At 59.4% G+C, this 20,146-nt stretch overlaps 1 protein-coding gene across 1 annotated transcript in view; it reads left to right on the forward strand.

Moving 5' to 3' along the window:
- Positions 1-20,146, forward strand: part of KCNH2 (potassium voltage-gated channel subfamily H member 2) — a 54,652-nt gene that overhangs the window by 24,878 nt on the left and 9,628 nt on the right. The window contains exons 5-6 of the mRNA XM_056857191.1: positions 1,236-1,450; positions 19,088-19,516. Coding sequence (XP_056713169.1) covers positions 1,236-1,450; positions 19,088-19,516 — 644 coding nt within the window. The remainder of the gene's footprint in view (positions 1-1,235; positions 1,451-19,087; positions 19,517-20,146) is intronic.

The following is a 20,146-nucleotide window of genomic DNA, read 5'->3' on the forward strand; positions in this document are numbered from 1 at the left end:
GGGGCTGCAGGGACCTCAGGGTCCGACCAGGGACCCCTCTAGTCCTGCCCGCTCTTTCCCACGGTGGCCGCCCACTTGACCCCAGGAGGCTCGCAAGTGGGACGTGGAGGCTGCAGGCTTCCCCTCGCAAGTGGCAGCTCAGAGACACCTGGCCTACGGCCCTGAAGGCTCCCTTTGGCAGCTGCCTGCCGTAGCTCTCAGGGACTGGCCTCACCTGCCCACTTCGAGGCGGTAGGGCCCCTTTTCGAGCCGTTGGAGGAACTGCCCCCCCCCCCCGCCTTCTGCAGCAGCCAGTCCCACGGACAGGGCCCCCCTGGTTGGTCACAGAGGACAGGCATGGAAAGGGATGCTATGTTGCGATGGGAGGGAGGGCAGTTGGGCCCCTTGGAGGTCTTGGAAAGCCAAGAGACGTGTGCTACCTTACTTGTTCTGTGACCGTAAGTTACAGTTGACTTATAGCAACCCAGTAGGGTTTTCAAGGCAAGAGAGGGGCAGAGGTGGTTGGCCGTTGCCTGCCTCTGCGCAGCAACCCTGGACTTCCAAGTCCTGACCAGGGCCAACCCTGCCTAGCCCCAATCCTCTGCTTACACCGGGCCTGGGAAAGGGGCAGCCGACACCCCAGGCAGCTGCTGATGGTAGTTTGGCTCTCCCAGGAGGACCCTCCCACCTTTTGGCAACGCCTGGCCTGCTTGCAGCCCCTCCTTGCCTTCCCTCTGGCCTTCTTGCGGGAGGGGCGAGAGCACTTCTGAAAAGGCCTTGAATCACCACGGTCCTGTTGGGGAGATGCAGCGGGGCAGAGCCTGCGCTGGCTTCAAAGAGCTTCCTCGAACTGGACTTGGAGACAAAGTGCTGTCCTGCACAGGGTTCGCACAACTGGTGTCCTCTTCACTAAGCAGCCTGCCCCAGCTAGGCTGCTGCATTTCATATTAGGGGACATTTCCGAATTGTCTTCAAGGGTAGCCCTATGTAAACCATGTCACTGTAGTCCAACCTCAGGGTTCCTGTCACATGGATCAGCACAGCCACATTCTCTGGGTCCGAGAAGGGTGACAACCTCTGAGCAGACAAGGCGCCCGTTCTGCTCCCCCCCCCCAGCCTGTTTCTAGGAAAAGAGGGGTGTGGGCCCGCGATCCCCCCACAGCCCTTAGCTGAGTCCGGCAAGTGCAGAGTGGGCAGTTCGGCCAGGTTGGCCAGCGGGCCCCCCCTCCACCGTGCCTGCTCCGGCTTCTCGGCAGGTGCCGTGAACCACGCCCGGAGCCACCTGCTGAACTCCACCTCCGACTCGGACCTCATGCGCTACCGGGCCATCAGCAAGATCCCCCAGATCACCCTCAACTTTGTGGACTTCAAGGCCGAGGCCTTCCTCACCTCCCAGTCCAGCGAGAAGGAGATCATCGCGCCCAGCAAGATCAAGGACCGCACCCACCACGTCACCGAAAAGGTCACGCAGGTGAGCCCGCAAAGGGGGGCTGCTTAGGGGGAGAATTGGGGGACTCAACGGGGGGGGTGTGCTGGTGCTCTTGGGCCCTCCCTCACCCAGGTGCCTCTTGCTCCTGCATCTCCCCAGTCTCACGAAGCACAGCCTGAAGGGGTTTCCTGCTTCTAGAGCGGCAGAGGGCCCTGGAGCTTAGAGTAGGACCTAGGAGAGCTGGGTTCAGATTCCGACTCTGCTCAGAAGCTCTCTGCCCGTCTGGCCTGCCTCCCAGCACTCTGGGGAGGAGGAAAAGGAAGAGGGGAGAATAGGGGAAGGCCCATACCTCAGTGGCAGAGCGTCTGCTTGGCAAGCAGACGCTCTGCCACTGAGGTATGGGCCTTCCCCTATTCTCCCCTCTTCCTTTTCAGCCCCCGGCAGCATCTCCAGTTAAAGGGACCAGGCAGGTAGGTGATGTGAAAGACCCCTGCCTGAGACCCTGGAGAGCCGCTGCTGGTTTGAGTAGGCAATGCTGACTTGGATGGACCTTGATGGTCTGATTCAATATGAGGCAGCTTCATGTGTTCATGTGATGGACTCCGCCCCGAGCTCTTGGGGAGGAGGGTGGACAGATGGACGGTGAAAGCAAAGAGTTGAGATTGAAAACAACAACACGGGGGGGCACATTTGGCAGAAGGAGGAGGGGGTCATTTGCAGGCACCTCTTAGCAAGATTGTGCAGCCGGACTGTCCGCTCCCCTCCCTTGGATTGGTGGGGTGCAGGAATCCCCAGGGAGGGGTGGGGTGGGCTGAAGGGGAGGGGAGAGGAAGCGGCCTGAGGTCCTGCGGCAGTCCTGGGGTTGTGCCTGCGGGTCACGGCTCTCTCAGAGCAGGAGGAGGGGCAGCAGCCTTGATTGGCACTCAGGACTGCAGGGAAGTCCCTCGGATGTGCAGGCAAAGATGCCAAACCCACCTGGCTAGCACACGGGAGGGGGGGGAGGCCGTGAGAGGTGTGGTCAGTCTGCAGGCAGGGGGTAAAGTAGAGGAGCCCTGGGGGTCTCTGGGTGAACATCTGGGCTCCCCCCTCTGCTTAACACCCCCCCACTCACACCCTCAAGGCCTGAAACAGCCCAGCCATGCAGGGCCCCAGAAGGGGTGAAGTGGGACTGGGGTGACAGTGGGCGTGCGTGGGGGGCGGGAGTCAGGACCGTCTTCTTGCAGGGCAAGGGGCTGCTGCCCATGGATTCCCCCTGATCGTTGCCTCTCCGGTAGTTACAAGGGATGGAGAGAGAGCCTGGAGGTCCTGGTAGCCTCTCTCACGCGGGGTGGGGAGATCAGCAGAAGTCCAGTGAAGGAGGGGCCATAGCAGGCTGCTCAAGGAAGAGGCCGTCTGAAGCATGGATGAACGGACCGGCCTCAGGGAAGCATTATGCTATGGCAGAGCCGGCTAAGAGCGTTCGAGCAGAGCTGCTGAAACGAGGGCCCCGAAAGAGGAGGTGCTGCCAGGGGGCGGCTGGGGGCCACAGGCGTCGTCGTGCGCAGGACCCTGAGTGCCCGGGGACGTCAGCCGCTGAGCACGTCTGTTGCGCTGATCTGTCCCACGGCTGCCTCGGATGGTTGAAGGAGCTGGGCATGTTTAGCCTGGAGAGGAGAAGGCTGAGAGGAGATATGAGAACCATCTTCAAGTACCTGAAGGGCTGTCACATACTGGAGGGTGCCGAGTTGTTTTCTGTTGCCCCAGAAGGTCGGACCAGAACCAACGAGTTGAGTCTAGACATTAGGAAGAACTTTCTGACAGTCAGAGCGGCTCCTCAGTGGAACCGGCTTCCTCGGGTGGTGGTGGGCTCTCCTTCCCTGGAGGTTTTTAAGCAGAGGCTAGATGGCCATCTGTCAGCAATGCTGATTCTGTGACCTTAGGCAGATGATGAGAGGGAGGGCATCTTGGCCATCTTCTGGGCATAGAGTGGGGGTCACTGGGGGTGTTTGTGGGGCAGGTAGTTTGGAATTTCCTGCACTGTGCAGGGGGTTGGACTAGATGACCCTGGTGGTCCCTTCCATCTCTGATTCTACGGTGGCACTGGTGTGCCATGCAAGCCCCCACCTGTGCCACCTGGGTGTTTAGGCCTTGAGCATCTTGCCAGCTTCCATGGCGCCTGCTGAATGGAGTGCCCGGCCAGTTCTTCTCACGGGGGTGTGCATCCGTGCCAGTCCTGCCCTGGAAAGTTGCCAGCATCCAGCATGGCATAGCGGTTAAGAGTGGTGGGATTAATCTGGAGGCCTGGGATGGTTTCCCCGCTTCTCCACCTGAAGCCTGCTGGATGACCTGGGGCCAGTCACAGTTCTCTCTGAACTCTCTCAGCCCCACCTGCCTCACAAGGTGTCTGTTGTGGGGAGGGGAAGGGAAGGAGATTGTAAGCCACTTCGAGACTCCTTAAAGGCAGAGAAAAGCAGGATCTAAAAACAACTCTTCGTCTTCTGCTTCTGGAGGGGGCCCCTCCTCCAAGAGGTCTGGGCAGGTCTCCTCTTGCCTCTCTGGATCAGGGCCTGAAGCTTAAGGAGAGGAGCGGAGCCAAGAGCTCCTTCCTGCCCCTGTGCCACAGTCTGGGCCTGCAGGACACGCTGACTGCGAGATGCATTTGTTGTCTTTGCGTGTTCTGGTGAGGAAGAGGCACTCTGCACATGCCCCAAAGCACTGTCACTTCAGAGAGCCCCGGTTGTAGCTGTAGCACTGAAAACAGTTTCCAGGACCAGGGGAAGAGGGCTGAGAAGCCCCCTCGCGTCTTCTCTGGCCCTTCTCTTCTCCCTCTCCCTGCGAAAGGTGGGCCTGCCTTGGCCTGAATGGGGGGCCGTCGGCCACGCTCAAGGAACCCCCTCCCACCCACAGCTGTTCCTCCAGGATTGGCCTCACGGCCGAGTGGCAGGGTGTGGCTGGGCCCCCCACCAGAAGCCAGGCCCCAGGGCCACTGCAGCCATCGCCACCCGGTGGGGGGGTGCGGGGGGCACTGAGTTCCACACCCCATGAGGTGGCCCTCGCCACAGTCTCCGGCTGCCTTTGCCAGAGCTGCTGGGAGCCCCTCTCTGCCTCTCGAGCCCGGCCTGCCCAGGAGAGGCCCTCCTCCACAGGCAGAGAGGCTTCTTGGTGCCAGGCATTCTTCAGCCAGGCCTTGTTGCTCCGCTCCTGACAAAGTAAAAGGTCTTCTTGGGAGCAGGGGAGCATGCAGGTGAGGAGGCACCTGGACAGGGAACATCTCCCAGACATGAGGAATGCAGAGGATGGCTCCCATAGCCTCTGCCGTGCATCAAGTTGTGAAGAGGCAGCGATGAAAGGGTGGCAGACCTGGCCCTGGCTAAGGGGGGGCAGGAAAGAGATGCAGAAGCAGGGGGGGGAGAGAGGCTCTGCAGTCCCCCCTGTGCCGAATGCTCTGGCCGTGCCGTCTCCGCCCCTGGTGTGCGTGAGCCAGCAGACAGCCGGGGTGGGGGGTGCTCTCCTCCTTGGGACAGACAGCGCAGGAGGGTTTATGGGCCCATAACTCATGGCTGGCTGGGGAGAGCTGTCTATTGAGGCATCCGCATTGAGAGCCCCTCCCCTGCCATGCGCAGGCCCAAGGTGACCGCACCGCAGCATGGGGGGGAGCAGCCCCGCTAGGGACTGGGGCACACGGGAGGGAGTGGAGCTAGGCCCCAGGCAAGTTGTGGGGCAGGCCCAGGGCCCCCCTCGCCCCCCACCAGCCCCCCCCAAAGTGTGCCTAGCTGGCCAGGGCAGGGGGGCGGCTGCCTCAGAGCCCAGCAGAGCTGATCTGCCAGTGAATGAGAAGGGGGGGTGGAGGCCGTCCCTGAGTGGGCGGCAGCCAGCCAGGCCTCCCTGTGAGTGGGCACGGGAGGGGGGCAGCCCCTGCCTGCGGCTGCTCCATCTGCTGGGCTGAGAGCGGAGTTTGGCTGGCCAGATGTGGCGGCCCCTGCCGCCGCCTCTCCTCTCCCTTCGCGGCAGCTGGGCTGCCCCCCCAGCTCCTTCCTGCCGGTCATCATGCCTTGAGAGAGCGTCTTCGTCCCCGCGGCATGTCTCAGGGCAGGAAGGTCAGCAGTGGTCAGCAGGAGGGCAAGAGCACTCGGGTGCGCCGTGCCGTCCGCATCTCCAGCCTGGTAGCCCAGGAGGTAGGGGGGCTGTGGGGGTTGAGGTGGGGGCAAGGGGCTGGGGCTGGGGCAGAGTGGGACAGGGGGACAGGGAGAGGGCTCTGGGGGTCCTGCCTCCCTGGAACTCTGCCCTGGGTCTGGGCCCCTGGTAGGTGGGTGGGACAGTAAGTGCATTTTGCACATGCCCAGAGGCACCCCTTTTGTTACCATTTTGTGCATTGCGGGGCTGGACCGCAACACGGGGAACTGCCTCTGAGCCTTGGGGAGGCCAGGGGGAGGCCGGAGTTCATTCAGAAGTGGTGATGGGTGGGAAATGGGTGGGAAATGCTGGACCCGGAGCGGGGGCGGTGATACAAAAGGAAGCCCCGTGCAGTCTGTCCCCATGAGACCCCTCCCTGCAAATCACAGCAGGGAGGCATTGTGGCACAGTGGCTGGGCACCAGTTTTGCCTGCAGAAAGTCCCCTGTTCAAAACCAGGCTTCTCTGGTTAAAGGGCTCAGGAGGCGGGCGAAGCTAAAGACCTTTGCCCAAGAGCTGGCACAGCCCCGGCCAGTCTGAGTAGACTGCACTGACCAAAGATCAGACTCAGTAGAAAGCAGCTTTGTATGAGACCCCCCCCCCGCACACACATGCGCGCGCACACACACACACAAACAGACGTAGATGCTCCTCCCTGTGGAGAGATGCTCCCCTCTGGAGAGCATCACGGTGCACCCAGGGCTCCCTCACCCTCCTCTGGGCATGCGGAGAGAATTCCTGGCGGTCTGAAGACAGGCCTGGGAAATTGGTGGAGTCCTTTTTCTCAGCTCCTTCAGTCTGGATGAGATGCCCGGGGCCAATTTCTCTCAGTGCTGCTGAGCCAGCGTGGTGTAGTGTTTAAGCGCGGTGGTTTGGAGCAGTGGACTCAGATCTGGTTTGATTCCCTCTTCTCTACATGAGTGGTGGAGGCTAATCTGGGGAACTGGGTTGGTTTCCCCACTCCTGCACAGGAAGCCAGCTCGGTGACCTTGGGCTAGTCACACTCTCTCAGCCTCACCTACCTCACAGGGTGTCTGTTGTTGGGAGGGGAAGGAAAGGTGATTGTAAGCCGGTTTGAGTCTCCCTTAAGTGGTAGAGAAAGTCGGCATATAAAAACCAACTTCTTCAATGTTGATGTCGTGCCAACCGTGCGAAAGGAGCTCTTCCGGGCATGGGATTGCAGCACGGAGGCCCCAGGGGGACAGTCCAAGGGCAGTGATAGAGGGGGCTGGCCCCCACACACACCAGGAGAGGCCCACTGGGGGTCAGCAAGGGGAAGAGGCTGCCCGGCTCTCTGTCGAGCGTTTGGCCGGCCATTGCCTGAGCATTGGAAAGTTGATTTTTATGGCCAGGATTGACTCTGCTGTTTCCCACCAGGGGCTTCTTGATGCATTTTGGGCCCTGAGGTGCCATCTCTCCAAAGCCTGACCCAAGGCAGGGTCCAGCTTGGCTGGCAGACAGGCGGGTTTGGAAAGGTGGTGAATAAATAAATAAATAAAGGCTGAGCTGACACTGATCTGTGTTTGGGGGCGCAGGATGCCTGGGTGAGGGGGGCACCTCAGGAAGCAGCAGTCTGAGCCAGAGTGGCGAGTGTCAGACAAGAACCAGGCTGACTCAGGTTCAGGTCCCACACAGCCCTGAAGTTAAGGGACTTTGAGCCCAGCACACATCGCAGAGTTGTTGTGAGAATAAAAGGGAGGGAGGTCAGGATGACGTGGAGACTGGAGGAAGGTTCCCTGCTGGGCAGGAGGGTATCTGGCAGCTCCGCGTGGAGGAAGAAGGCACGTTCCCAGGATTGTCCCACTCCCTCCAGGGTCACGGCTACCCTGCAGTTTCAGTAGCAGGGGCTGGGTGCCCACATCACCCCATGGGGGGAGTTGTTTTGCAGGTGTTTGGTTAGCTGGTTCTCAGGCATCCTGCCCTGGGGGCAGAGGCTGGCGTAGGTGCCCCAGTCCACCCAGCCTCTGCTGGCCACCTCGGGCTGGTCTCTGCCCGTCTCGTGCCAGTCCTCTGCTCCTCATGGGACCCATCTTTGGTGAGCAGAGCTGGGTCCAGCGGAGGTGCCCTCTCCTTCGCCCCCTCAGCACTAGGCCTGGAGGAGATGCTTCCGGCCTGGCCAGGTTTGCGAGGGCTGCCCTGGGCCAGTGCCAGGCCCTCAGCTGCCAGCCAAGAGCTGCGCTCCTCCTCTCTTTACGCAGAAAAGGCAAGGGTTCAGGAGGAGCCTTCCAGGGGCCACTGGAGTGGACAGCCTGAGGAGGGGGGGGTGCCATGGCCTGGGTCTCCTCTGCTGAGCCTTTCCCCGTGGCAGCCCCACTGTCTTTTTCCGGTACCACAAAGACCAGCTCTGTTTCTTTTTTCAGTCTCAGGTTTTGCCATGATGTGTGTATGTTGGATGGGGGACACCTTTACAATGTGTGTCTGCAGTCAGTCACCAGGCCATGTGCGGGGTGCTCTTAAGAGCCACTGAGTTGGTTGACTGTCCAGTCCTGGGGCTGTTGGCTCCTCAGCTCAGTTTTCTTCTGTCTTTAGAGTCTGGAGTTGGCAAAAAAAAAAAAACCCAGGGTGTGTGCATGTGTGTGTGTGTGTGTGAGGGGGTGGCCCAGAGGATCCCTGTCCCGCCTTGGTTCCGGGGCCCCATCCGGGTGCAGCTGGGGGGTGGGTGGGCTCCGTGGCCAGGGGCCGGGCCGACTGGCCGGCCTTCTCCCGGCTTCTGGGACTTGGGAACGGGCTCTGGAGCCCTCTGGTGGCCATTTGCCTGAGCCGCAAGGCCCAGAATTGCCCGGAAATGCCCTCCTCTGCTGCACTTTGCACTTCTCAACAGAGCAAACGTGTTTTCAGCATGTGAACCTCTGTGCCAGAATTCACCCCGATATGTCAATCACTGCAAATGCACTCTGCGTGTGTGAGCTGGAAACCGGCAGCAGACTGTAGCTGGCAGGAAGGAAGGAGGGGTGAAGGGATCACCCATCCATCTCCACGCACAGAGTATTTAAGGACTTAGAGATGCTAGCGGCTCTGGCCAAAGTAGGACACTAGTTGAGCATCTTATGCTCTGCTAGAATAGCCCACCTTAACGGGACAGAGAGGGAGACGGGCAAATGGCCGCTAGACTGTAAACCCTTCTTGAGGAGGGACTCTCCCATGGGAGATTATAAATTCTCTGGACATCAAAGAAGCTGCCTCTCATCTTATAGCTTCTGACCAGGGAGGCACACGCCATGCTGGACTAAGACTCCACCCTGCCCTCGTGGCCAGGGATCATGGAAGGGTGGGAAGACCCCACCCAGAGAACTAAGCTAATGCTGAACGTAAAACTGCTGCAGCATCCAGTAAAGCTAGCCTGTCCCATTTAAACATTGTTTAGGGTAAGTACTGTGTGCAGGGGAAAGGGAGTGGTTGTGTGTTTTCACCTTTTCTTTGTACCCTTGCTGTGCCTGAATGCTTGCACATACCATGTGTATTCTTTTTATTTGTTTCTGGTGCTTCCTTATATTTTGAATGCTCTAAGCCTGATCACTGAAAAACCACCCTGCCTAGTGGGTCTTGCTATCTGAAGTTTGGTAACAGCAGGGGCAGTGAGGGAGCTCCCCACCCCGGGGCACGACAGCTCAGAACTGCATTTCGCTGTCTTGGTTTTTGTCTTGCCCTTCCTCCAAGGAGCATTCTTAGTCCTACATCCAGCTCATTTTGTCCTCACAACAACCCTGTGAAGTAGGGTAGACTGAGTGAGAGGGAAGGACTTGCAGGTAGCCAGAGTAGGGCTTTGAACGCGGGTCTCTCGAAGCCTGCCTCGACTCTCCAGGCACTGTCTCTTGCTGCTCTGTTTGTGGCTGTTGTGGTTGGGGGCTTGAGGGGGCTACTGGGAGGAGACTTTCAGGGAGGGGCAATAGAGACCCTGAGAGGAGCTGGGTTTAGGCCGAGAGCGTCTGAGGCTGGAGTCCTGGGCGTGGTCTGAGCGCAGCCAGCCATGCCAGGGCCAAGGGGTGCCCGGCTTTCATCCCATGGTGATCAAACAGGTGCTGGTAGGCAGCCATGGAGAAACCTGCCAGGCCTCTTTAATGGTGGCGCAAGGGAGAAGAGCGAGGGACCTGCTTCCCAAGGTCTGTGGGGTGGCCCTGCTGAGGCAGGGCTCTGGTAGCTCCCCCTGCGGGGGCGGGGGGAGGCTTCTGCCTTCCAGCCCAGTGGGGGCTAGGGTTGCCAACCTCTATTACAGTTCATTTCCAGGCGACAGAGATCCGTTCACCTGGAGAGAGACAATGGCCACTGGAGGGTGGTCTCCATGGGATTATGCCCCATTGAAGTCCCTCCCCAACTCTGCCCTCCTCTGTCCCCACCCCCCAAACCTCCAGGTATTTCCCAACCCAGCACTGGCAACCCTACAGGGGACCCAGAAGTGTCATCCAGGAGGGTAGCATCTCTGGAGAAGCGCCATGCCTGGCGGGGAGATGGGCAGGGATGCGATGGCAGAGAAGCCGCCCTCCGGGGGTGGGTGGGGGCTATGGCCTGGGCCTCAGCTGTAATTCTGAGAGGTCTCCAGGCCCCTCCTGGAGGTTGGCAACCCTACATGCCCCCTCTCCCTCCTGTGTGCTTCCCTTGGGGAGAGGCGCACCCCTCTCCCACAGACACACAGGGCGCATTCCTGTGTGCCGGCCCTCTCCGGCCAGCCCGCTTTCCCGCTAAAGGCGAGCCTTTTGTCCCGATTTGGTGCCCAGCAGAGGCTGGTTAATTTTAGCGATGGGCCCGGCTGGGTGCTCAGCTCCTTGGTAACCAGCCTGGCCCTTCCCTTGCATTAAACCTCTCCTCCCCGCCCCCCCCCCCCAGCTAAAAATGGAACTAGAGGACAGGGGAGAGGTTGCCAACCCTTAAAGGGACAGCCCAGCCCAGCGTGAGGGCCCCCATCCGCCCCTGCGCAGCCCTGCTCCTCCGGGCCTTGAGCATCAGGCCTAGCCTAGCTGGGGAGGGGGAGCTTTGGGGTTGGTGTTTCCTTGGGGTCTCAGACCCCCTCCAGGCCAGGAGGAGACAGAGAACGTGCCAGGAGTCCAGCGTTGCAGCTCACACGGCCGTTGGTGGAATGGGGAAGCGCTTTTTGTCGGCAAAACATGTAGCAGTTTTGCCGCCCTCTGTCTGATTTCTCTCTCAGCCACCACCCTGGGGGTGGGGGGTGGGCGCTTTGGTGCCCATTTGGTTGCTTGGACGGAGGCTTGGAGAGAGGAAATTGCCCCCCCCCCGCCCGGCTGTGCAGGAAATCGGTGGCAGAGGCAGGCCCCGTGACATCGGTGGCCTCAGAGCCCTCTCCGCCCACCAGCGCCTGGAGTAAATGGGCCTGTGCGGCTGAGGGGTTGGGCTGGGCTCTGACCCAGCTAATCGGGTGGCCTCTGTGGCGCCAGGTCGGATGCCAGGTGGGTTGGGGGTCTAGAATAACGCAGGCAGGAGTTCCCCCAGTCCTGGCTGACCAGTGGCCTTGGTTCCTTTGCTGGAGCCCTTTGGAGCGGGCTGCGTTGTGTGGACCGTCTGTCGATGGCCCCAATTGCATGGATTGATCTGCCGTGGGGGGCTGGACTAGATGGCCTCTGAGTATCCTCAGCTCTGCCCAGATGTCTTCCCGGCTTTGGCCCCCTTTTGCCCAGGCCAGCCAGCAAGACCAAAATAGCTGCCAGAACATGCCCTCTCCTTTGGCGGCAGGCTGGGCTGCGTCTCACGCGGCATTGCCAAGGCTGCCTGGAAGGGTGGGGGCCTTCCAGGGGGGGCCTGGTGCCACCCCCAGCCCCCTTGTGTGCCAGGGCTGCTTTGGGGCGGGTGGCAGGCGAAGGGGTTAACGGGAGGGAGGCTGACCCTGCAGGCTCCTTTTGTGGCTGCTCTGAGAGCAGGGCAGGCTGGGTAAAATTTCCGCCCCAATAACTCGCCTGCCTGCCTGCCTGGCTCCCTCGCCAGCCTCCCCACCCGCCTCCCCCTTTGCTGGCTGCCTTTTTCTGCTATCGTCGTTCTGCTGCCGGGGCCTCTCTCCTTGCCCCCCTCCAGCAGGGGGTGCCCTGCCAGGGGGTCGCAGCATGGCCAGGGCTCCGGGCAGCAGGGCCCCCCTTGCCCGGTGCCCGCAGGATGCCCCCTGGGCCCGTCGCTGGGGGTGAGGGCTGTGTGCGTGGGGGCCTGCTGGCGAGGATGCTGGCCTCCCTCCTGCAGCTGCTTCAGGACTTCTCACGGCCTCCAGCTGCCCCCTCCCGACCCAGAGCGCTCCCCATGCCTGGCGTCTCTCTGGGGGGCACCTGCTTGTGCCTGGAGAACGATGCCCGCAACAGAAGCCGGGCCAGGACGCGGCACAGCAAGGAAGAGAAGGTACCTGCGCCCCCTGGGGGGAGGGTGGCTTGAGGCTGGGGGGCAGGAGCCAGGAGGGGCACGGGCAGAAAGTCTGTGTGGCACAGGAGGTGATGGTGGGGAGGCGGGGCCCCAGGTCCAGCCTGGCTCCCCAGAGCTCTCTTCCTGGACCCTGACCAGGGGGAGACAGGATGCAAGAGAGAGGGGCCGGGGGCTCAGGCAGGCCAGGGGGCCATTTCTTCCTGTGGTTAAGGTGTGTGGGGCAGGCTGGCCGCACAGAGGGATGTGGCCACTTTTGAGAGCCAGCGTGGTGTAAAGGTTAAGAGTGGTGGTTTGGAGCAGTGGACTCTGATCTGGAGAACTGGCTTTGATTCCCCCACTCCTCCACATGAGCGGCGGACTCTAATCTGGTGAACTGGATATGTTTTCCCACTCCTACACATGAAGCCAGCTGGGTGACCTTGGGCTAGTCACAGGTCTCTTAGAGCTTTCTCAGCCCCACCTACCTCGCAGGGTGTCTTGTGGGGAGAAGGGAAGGTGATTGTAAGCTGGTTTGAATCCCCCTTAAGCGGTAGAGAAAGTCAGCATATAAAAACCAACTCTTCTTCTGTGCTCAGAGGCACTCTTGTTCCTGCACCATGTGGGTGGGGACTGAGGCCTGGCTCTGGAGGTGGGTTCTGGGGTGGAACCCCCAAGCCCTGGCTGCCTGCCTGCCGTAATCTGGGACTTCCGCAGCGCTGCTGTTCTCTTGCACAGTCCTGGCTTGTGGGGAAGCTGGGGGTGGGGAAATGCTGCCCAGAAGGCAAAAGGCCTGAGGGCGGGGGTCTCTGATGGAGAAAAAAAGGAGGTCAAGGGTCCCGGAGAGACAGGGCCCCCGAGTCCTGTCAGTGCAGGGGAGCAAACATGCCCCTTCCCTGGCTGTTCTGGTGCATTTCCTGCGGGGCAGATTCCTGGTGCCTGATTGAGGGTCGGTCCCTTTTGCTTGGGAGACAAGCAAGCCAAGCTCTCCGCCTTGGGAAATGAGGCAGTGGGCCAGGGGGGTGGGGAGGGCAGGGAGTCCATCTGCCTGGAGACTTTGCTTCACAAACTGATGCTGACTATCAGCAGTTTATTAGTGATTTGGCGAAGGCACTCTGTTTATGCTCAGAGGCCCCCCCATGTAATGATGTTTTGGCACCCCTTGATTGGCTGCGCTGTGCCTAGGCGGGAGGGGTTCACGCTCCAAGCTGGGCACTTAATGCGTCATCAGCGTGGGCTCTGTGCCCTGGCCTGATCAATGCCCCGGCCTTTGGCAGCAGCACGGGAAAAAGCAGGCGGGCACAGCTATGGTGGCAGCCAGGCAGGGCTGAATGTCAAAAGAGTGGTGTGCCCATGCTGCCAATCCAGAGAGGAAAGGGGAGGGGTTGCATGGTGGTGACAGAACTTCACTCTGCACATGCTCGAGGGCACTCTGTTATTGCTTGACACTCTTCGAGGGTGGTGGTGGTGGGTTTTGTTGGCTGTGTTGGGCCCCAGGGGTCATACTATGGGAGAGGTCCTCAGCGCTGGAGCGCTGGCAGTGTGTATCGGAGACTCCAAGGGCATCGCCTGACATCTATGGGCTGAGCCCAGCTCCAAGCTAGTCTGTTTGCTCCAATGGGGCTTAGGGTTGCCAACCCTTTGTAGCACATTGTTATAACTGTAGCAGATTGTTACACTGAATATATCATCACTAACTAGTAGTAGCAGTTGTCTGTACTGAGTTTCTAACCTTAGGTAGAGGTGCAGAGGTGTGCAATTGGGTTGCTCAACCTCTAGGAGGTGGCTGGAGATCTCCTGGGATTACAACTGATCTCCAGGCGACAGAGATCAGTTCCCCTGGAGGAAACGGCCGCTTTGGAAATTGGACTCTGTGGCATCGGGGAGAGCTGTGGCTCAGTGGCAGAGCGCCTGCTTGGCATGCAGAAGGTCCCCGGTTCAATCCCCAATGGCATCTCCAGTTAAAGGGACCAGGCAAGGAGGTGATGTGAGAGACCCTTTTCTGCCTGAGGCCCTGGAGAGCCGCTGCCGGTCTGAGTGGCCAAGACTTGACTTGGATGGACCGAGGAGGGTCTGATTCAGTAGAGGGCAGCTTCATGTGTCCATTATTCCTCGTTGAAGTCCCTCCCCTCCCCAGACCCCGCCTTCCTCAGGCTCCACCCCCAAAACTTACAGGTATTTCCCAACCCAGAGCTGGCAACCCTAGTGGGGTACATAGTAGCTCTCTGGAGCCATTGCGAGTTGGGAAAAGGGCCCCAGGAGGGGGACCCTGGCTTAAACCCCCTCCCCCAAGCACTGTGATCCTGACCCAAACCTGCCCCCTTCATGCAGCTTTTCAAGGCCAAAACTGCCAGGGGTTCCATGCCCAGATACCTTGGTCTCCTGTGCAGTTGACCCTGAGTGCCAGGACTGGGGAAGGGCAGGGACCCCAGAGCTGAGGGGCCCAGAGTTCGGATGCCAGCCACCCCGTGCGTTCAGAAGAGTCTGGGCAAAGGCCGTGCCCGTGTGCTGCCCCCTGCAAATGGTCAGCCATCTCTATGGGGGTCAGTTCTACCATGGTGGCAGAGAGGCTGCCCAGCACATCCTGGATCACATGGCAGACCAGCTCTGCCCACGGGGAGGCCTTTCAGCTTGGGATCGGGGCCATGACCTGTGGAATTCCCTGCAGAAGCGAGTCCAGTCCCTGATGTGGTGAGCAAGACCTCCCCCCGTCCAGGGTCTGACGGCTACCATGCTGTCTGCCTCAGAGCCGTGTGGGAAGAAAGGCCCCCCAGCGCCTCTTTCCCAGTTCCTTTTTTTTGGGGGGGGGGGCTTTGTCAGGGATGGTGGGAGTTCCAAGGACAGTTCTGTGGGCTTCTTTCACGGGCTTGCAGCAGCCGGGCTGGTGGTGGGCCGTGGGCATTTGCCAGGGGAGTTGCAGGCGGCTGAGGCCAGGATGGGCAGCGCCTTCCCCCCGCCCTGAGGCGCGTGAGCAGCAGGCCTGGAGCAGGGGCATCCTTGTGGGCAGGGAGGGGACCACGTTGGGGTGGGCGGGTCTGGATTGGGAAATACCTGGAGATTTGCGGGGTGGAGCTTGAGGAGAGCGAGGTTTGGGGAGGGGCTTCAATGGGGCACAATCCCATAGAGTCCACCCTCCAAAGTAGCTGCTTTCTCCAGGGGAACTGATTTCTGCTGGCTGGAGATCAGTTGGAATAAATGGTGGGAAATCTCCAGCCACCACCTGGAGATTGGCAACCCTAGGTCTGACATGCGAGGAGGGTCTTTTGAGGGCAGGGGGAGGGGCTCAGGTGAGTGAGGGCCCCCTAGCCAACGCTAGATTCCCCAGTTGGCAGACAGAGGGCACGCTCAGGGCACCAGCAAATCAGGGCCACCCAAAAGAGTTAATCTTTGAAAGAATTAGATTTTATTTTATTTTTAATCTAGAAAGAAGCTATTTTAATTTCGGCTCACATGTCAGTTTTGTGTCATTTAAAAAATACATTTTTATTTTACAGTTTAGGGTTTTTAAAAATTACCTATGGGGGGCGTAGGCCTCTCTCCTGGGCTGCCTGAGATCTGAGGCGGGCATCTTGGCCCACCAGCCAGCTGCCATGGGTTGTTCCCTCGGCACGTGCCCCGCCCTGCCCACACCCGCTGTCTTCTATTTATAACCCTGTGCCCATCCCAGCACCCGGGACATCTAATTCCTCGCTGCAAGAGGGCGGCAGCTGTGGGGAGAGATGGGGGTGCCACTGGGGGGGGGGGATTCTCTGCAGCTGCCTCCTGAGCTCTTGGCAAGGCCTTGGTGTGGCAGAGCCAGGGAGAGACCCCCCCCCTCTGGAGATAGCAGCGGGAGAGGCTTGTCGGTGAAGGGGGGGTTGCCACCCACCCCAGTCTGGTTGTCCAGGGGGGAGGCTCCATTTGGCGCACCTTGGAGGGAAGACTCTCCTCTCTCCTCCATCCGTCTGCTGGGCCGTGTGTGGGTCCGGATCCCACTTCTCTGCAAGGAGGGGAGAGGCAGGCATCGTCTCCCAGATCTGATGCGTTATTGAGAACAATTACGCTGCTCAAGATCAATGGAGCAAGAAGCTTCTGAGAGGTAAAGGAAAAGGAAAGGTTATTGAGAACATTTCCCTCCAGTTGCCAGGATCCATTTGGACACCAAATGCAGCGGAAGGCGCTTCTCAGGAGCAAGGCTCGGCTCGCGTGGCTTGCTTACTCTGGGAGCCCTGCTCGGATGTCTGGGTCCCAGCTGTGGTTACCATCCTTCTGGTGGGGCCGGGAGTTCTCCCAGTGTTACAGCTGATCTCCAGAGTACAGAGATCAGTTCCCCGGGGGAAAGTGGCAGCTTCAAAGGGTGAACTCAACGTCCCTCCTGAACTCCCTTCCCTCTCCAGATTAGATGAGGAATAGAGAATAAAACTTCTGCTATCATACTGCCCTTGTACAAATCTGTGGTGAGACCACACTGGGAATACTGTGTACACTTCTGGTCACCACATCTAAAAAAGGATATTGCAGAGCTTGAGAAGGTGCAGAAAAGAGCAACCAAAATGATCAGGGGTCAGCTTGGAAAGAAGGCGGCTGAGGGGAGACATAATAGAGGTGTATAAAATTATGCATGGCATGTTGAGAGTGGACAGGGAGAACCTTTTCTCCCTCATAATACTAGAAAGTGGAGTCATCTGCTGAGGCTGGAAGGTAAGAGATTCAAAATAGATAAAAGGAAGTATTTCTTCACACAACGCATAGTTAAATGGTGGAACTCCCTGCCCCAGGATGTGGTGATGGCTGCCAACTTGGAAGGCTTTAAGAGGGGAGTGGACATGTTCGTGGGGGAGAGGGCTATCCATAGCTACTAGTCAAAATGGCTACTAGTCATGATGCATACTTATTCTCTCCAGGATCGGAGAAGCATGCCCATTATCTTAGGTGCTGTGGAACACAGGCAGGACGGTGCTGCTGCAGTCGTCTTGTTTGGGGGCTTCCTGGAGGCCCCTGGCTGGCCACTGGGTGAACAGACTGCTGATGGGCCTGATGGGCCTTGGTCTGACCCAGCAGGGCCTTTCTTGTGTTCTTATATTATGTCCTTATGTTCAAGTTCTGCCATCCTCAGGTTCTGCCCCCAACCCCCTCCCTCAGGAATTTCGCAACCAATAGCTGGCAACTCTAGTCTCCCAACTGTGGTTCCTGTGGGGAGAGGGCATCGCTTTCACCTGCTACGGCTCTTTGGCCTTCGTTCTGGCGTCACCTTTGAAAATATGTTGGAGACACCCACTGAGACCCCCGTCACGGCTGGGCCTCGCGGGCACCCCTTACTCTTATGCTGGAATGATTTTTTTCAGTCATTCAGGAGCCCCAGGAGGGACTCTTTTTTTAATTCCCCTTCTCCCGTGGCATGTTGCTGAGTCTCTGTCTGTGCCCATCCTGGGGGCAGCAGCAGTAGTCTGGCGAGGTTGAGGCGATCTTCCTTGGCCTGCCTGGCCAGCAGGAGATGCCACCCTGTCCCGCCCCGCCTCCTGCAGCCATGGATGGATGCAGGTTCCGGAGCCCGGCCTGGGTGACAGTGCCGGTCTTGGGAGCGTGAGCTGGATGGACGAATGGCAGGGCGAGAGCAGCCAGAGCCCCAGGGGCGGTGTGCTCACTCCAGGCCACACAGCTGCTCCTCTGCTGATTGGTTTTCCGCCACGGTGGTTTTGCTTTACTAGGGGGGCAGGGGGGAGAGAGTGTGGGCCCCTGGTCAGCCTGCCCCCAAGCCCTGCGCTCCGGGCCTTCCCCTTCCTCCAGAAAATCCATCCAGAGGAAGAATTCCAGAGCGTGATTGGGGGGTCAGCTCCCGAAGGAGTTAGTTTCTTGCCACTCCAGAGATCTTGGTGGGCTCAGAGGGGGTCCTGGTTTGTATTGCTAAGTGTGGGCGCAGGTCTTGGTATTTATTGCTCATGGATAAAATCCTGCAGCAGGAAAGGGGGGGCACCTGGTCCCTTTCATGGCTGTTGTTTAATGTAGCTGGGGCAGTTTTTCTGGGGGTGCTTTCATGTCATGCTGGGGGCTGCCTTCTGGCCAAGGCAGCCGAGGGCATTTGCAGGAACTGGAAGGGAAGAGGGCAGGGGAGGAGGAAGAGATGTAATTCTCAGCACAGCCCCACCTGTGGATACTTAAATCCAGAGTTCAGGGGCATGATCTTACACATAATGTGATTGCTTCAGAAAAGTCTGCAAGAAGGGGCAGATGGGCCATCAGGCCCTGCGAAAAATCTTGGCGGGCCAAAGGCCTGTGGGGGGGAAGGGGGGTGTCCCTTTCCAGGGCAATTTTTGCCTTCCATTCCACCATGGCTGCAAGCAAGTCTCTTACCACCCAGTCCCCTGCCCAGTTATACCCTTCTAAATGCACTCGTTTCATCGGTGTTAAAAAGATATAACTCTTCTTAGGATGTAGATCACGATGGGTCGCCATCATAGAATCATAGAGTTGGAAGGGACCACCAAGGTCATCTAGTCCAACCCCCTGCACAATGCAGGAAATTCACAACTACCTCCCCCACACACCCCCAGTGACCCCAACCCTCCCCCCGCCATGAAGGATCCCACAATCAAAGCACTCCCGACAGATGGCCATCCAGCCTCTGCTTACAGCCTCTGCTTAAATGTTAGTCTGTCTGTGGCAGCAGAAAAGAGCCAGAGTCCGGTAGCACCTTAAAGACCAGCAGTATTTCTGGCCGGGGAGTGGGCTTTCTTGAGCCATAGCTGAAGAAGGGAGCTGTGACTCATGACAGCTGCTACCCTGCCCGAAATTGGACTCTTACTCTTTTCTTCTCAGGATGGCCCTGTTTCAGAACTAGTGGTATTCCTTCAAGGAGAGGTCACAGGAAGGGGGAACGTCTAGCACAGGGAAGAGGAGCCTGCCAGAGAGCCTTGATCATCTCCTGCTGGGCAGTCATCTGACAGGGCGGCTCTCCCTTTAGATTTCCTGCCATGGGGGGGAGGGGTTGGCCTAGATGACCTCTGAGGGATCCCTTTCTGGTCTGGCGCTCTGTGAAGCTCTTCTGTATCGCTGGCATTGGAAGACTTTAGGGAAAGCTGGGAGGAGTCCAGTCCTGGCTGCCCTGTCCTGGGTTTCGAGGAGCAGCCTCCGGGGGCTGCGTGTAGCTCTGACGGGCCCCCCGGCGCCACGCAGGGGCTGACAGTTGCGGTTGCCTCCTCCCCTCCCCTCTCCTTGCCGGCAGGTCCTGTCGCTGGGCGCGGACGTCCTTCCGGAATACAAGCTGCAGGCCCCTCGCATCCACAAATGGACCATTCTCCATTACAGCCCCTTCAAGGCGGTCTGGGATTGGCTGATCCTGCTGCTGGTCATCTACACGGCCATCTTCACCCCTTACTCGGCAGCCTTCCTGCTCAACGACGAAGACGAGGTGCAGCGGCGAGCCTACTCCTGCTACTCCTGCAGCCCCCTCAACGTGGTGGACCTCATCGTGGACATCATGTTCATCATCGACATCCTGATCAACTTCCGGACCACCTACGTCAACTCCAATGAGGAGGTGGTCAGCCACCCGGCCAAGATCGCCATCCACTACTTCAAGGGCTGGTTCCTGATCGACATGGTCGCCGCCATCCCCTTTGACCTGCTGATTTTCGGCTCTGGATCAGAGGAGGTAGGCCCACCCCCTCCCTAGCTCATTGGTCCGGCCTCAGCACGGCCAGCCCCACCACCATTGGCTGAGCTTCTCTGATGTCATGGAATTCTTGCAGACATTCTGACTGTTTAGGACGAAGCCATTGGCAAGAGAAGTCCGGGGGTGGGGGGTGCAGTTTCTGGGAAAGAGCGAGGCACCCTTGGGGCCCCCTGACAGAGGCTTGTGGACAAGCCGAAGGACGGCGGCCTCCTCCTTTCCCTCCTTCCCAAGGGGAGGGCCTGGACCCTTGCCCCGTGGGGCCTCCTTGAGCCAAGGCCGGGCAGCTTTTAGTTTGGGTGGGAGGCTGGAATCTGCGCGCCCCCAGAGTGTGGCGACAGCCCCCCCCCTTCCTGCCTGGCACGTGCTTGACTGGGAAGAAGGGAGGGGGGCGTGGGTCTGTTCATACCTGCCTGGTCCACGGAGTGGCATCCTGGTCCACGGAGACCTGGGCTTCTCATGCCAGAGTTGGTAACCAGAGAAACGGCAACAGCCAGTGTCCCGGCATCTCTTCCCTTTGCGACGGCTTCCCGTTTTCGGGCCAGGGCTGACTCCAGGCAGAGAAAGGCACCTTCCATGAGAGGCTCTTCGGGGGTATATTCTGAGGGGGGG

This window comes from Euleptes europaea, chromosome 11, assembly GCF_029931775.1.
Source record: "Euleptes europaea isolate rEulEur1 chromosome 11, rEulEur1.hap1, whole genome shotgun sequence".
NCBI lineage: Eukaryota > Metazoa > Chordata > Lepidosauria > Squamata > Sphaerodactylidae > Euleptes > Euleptes europaea.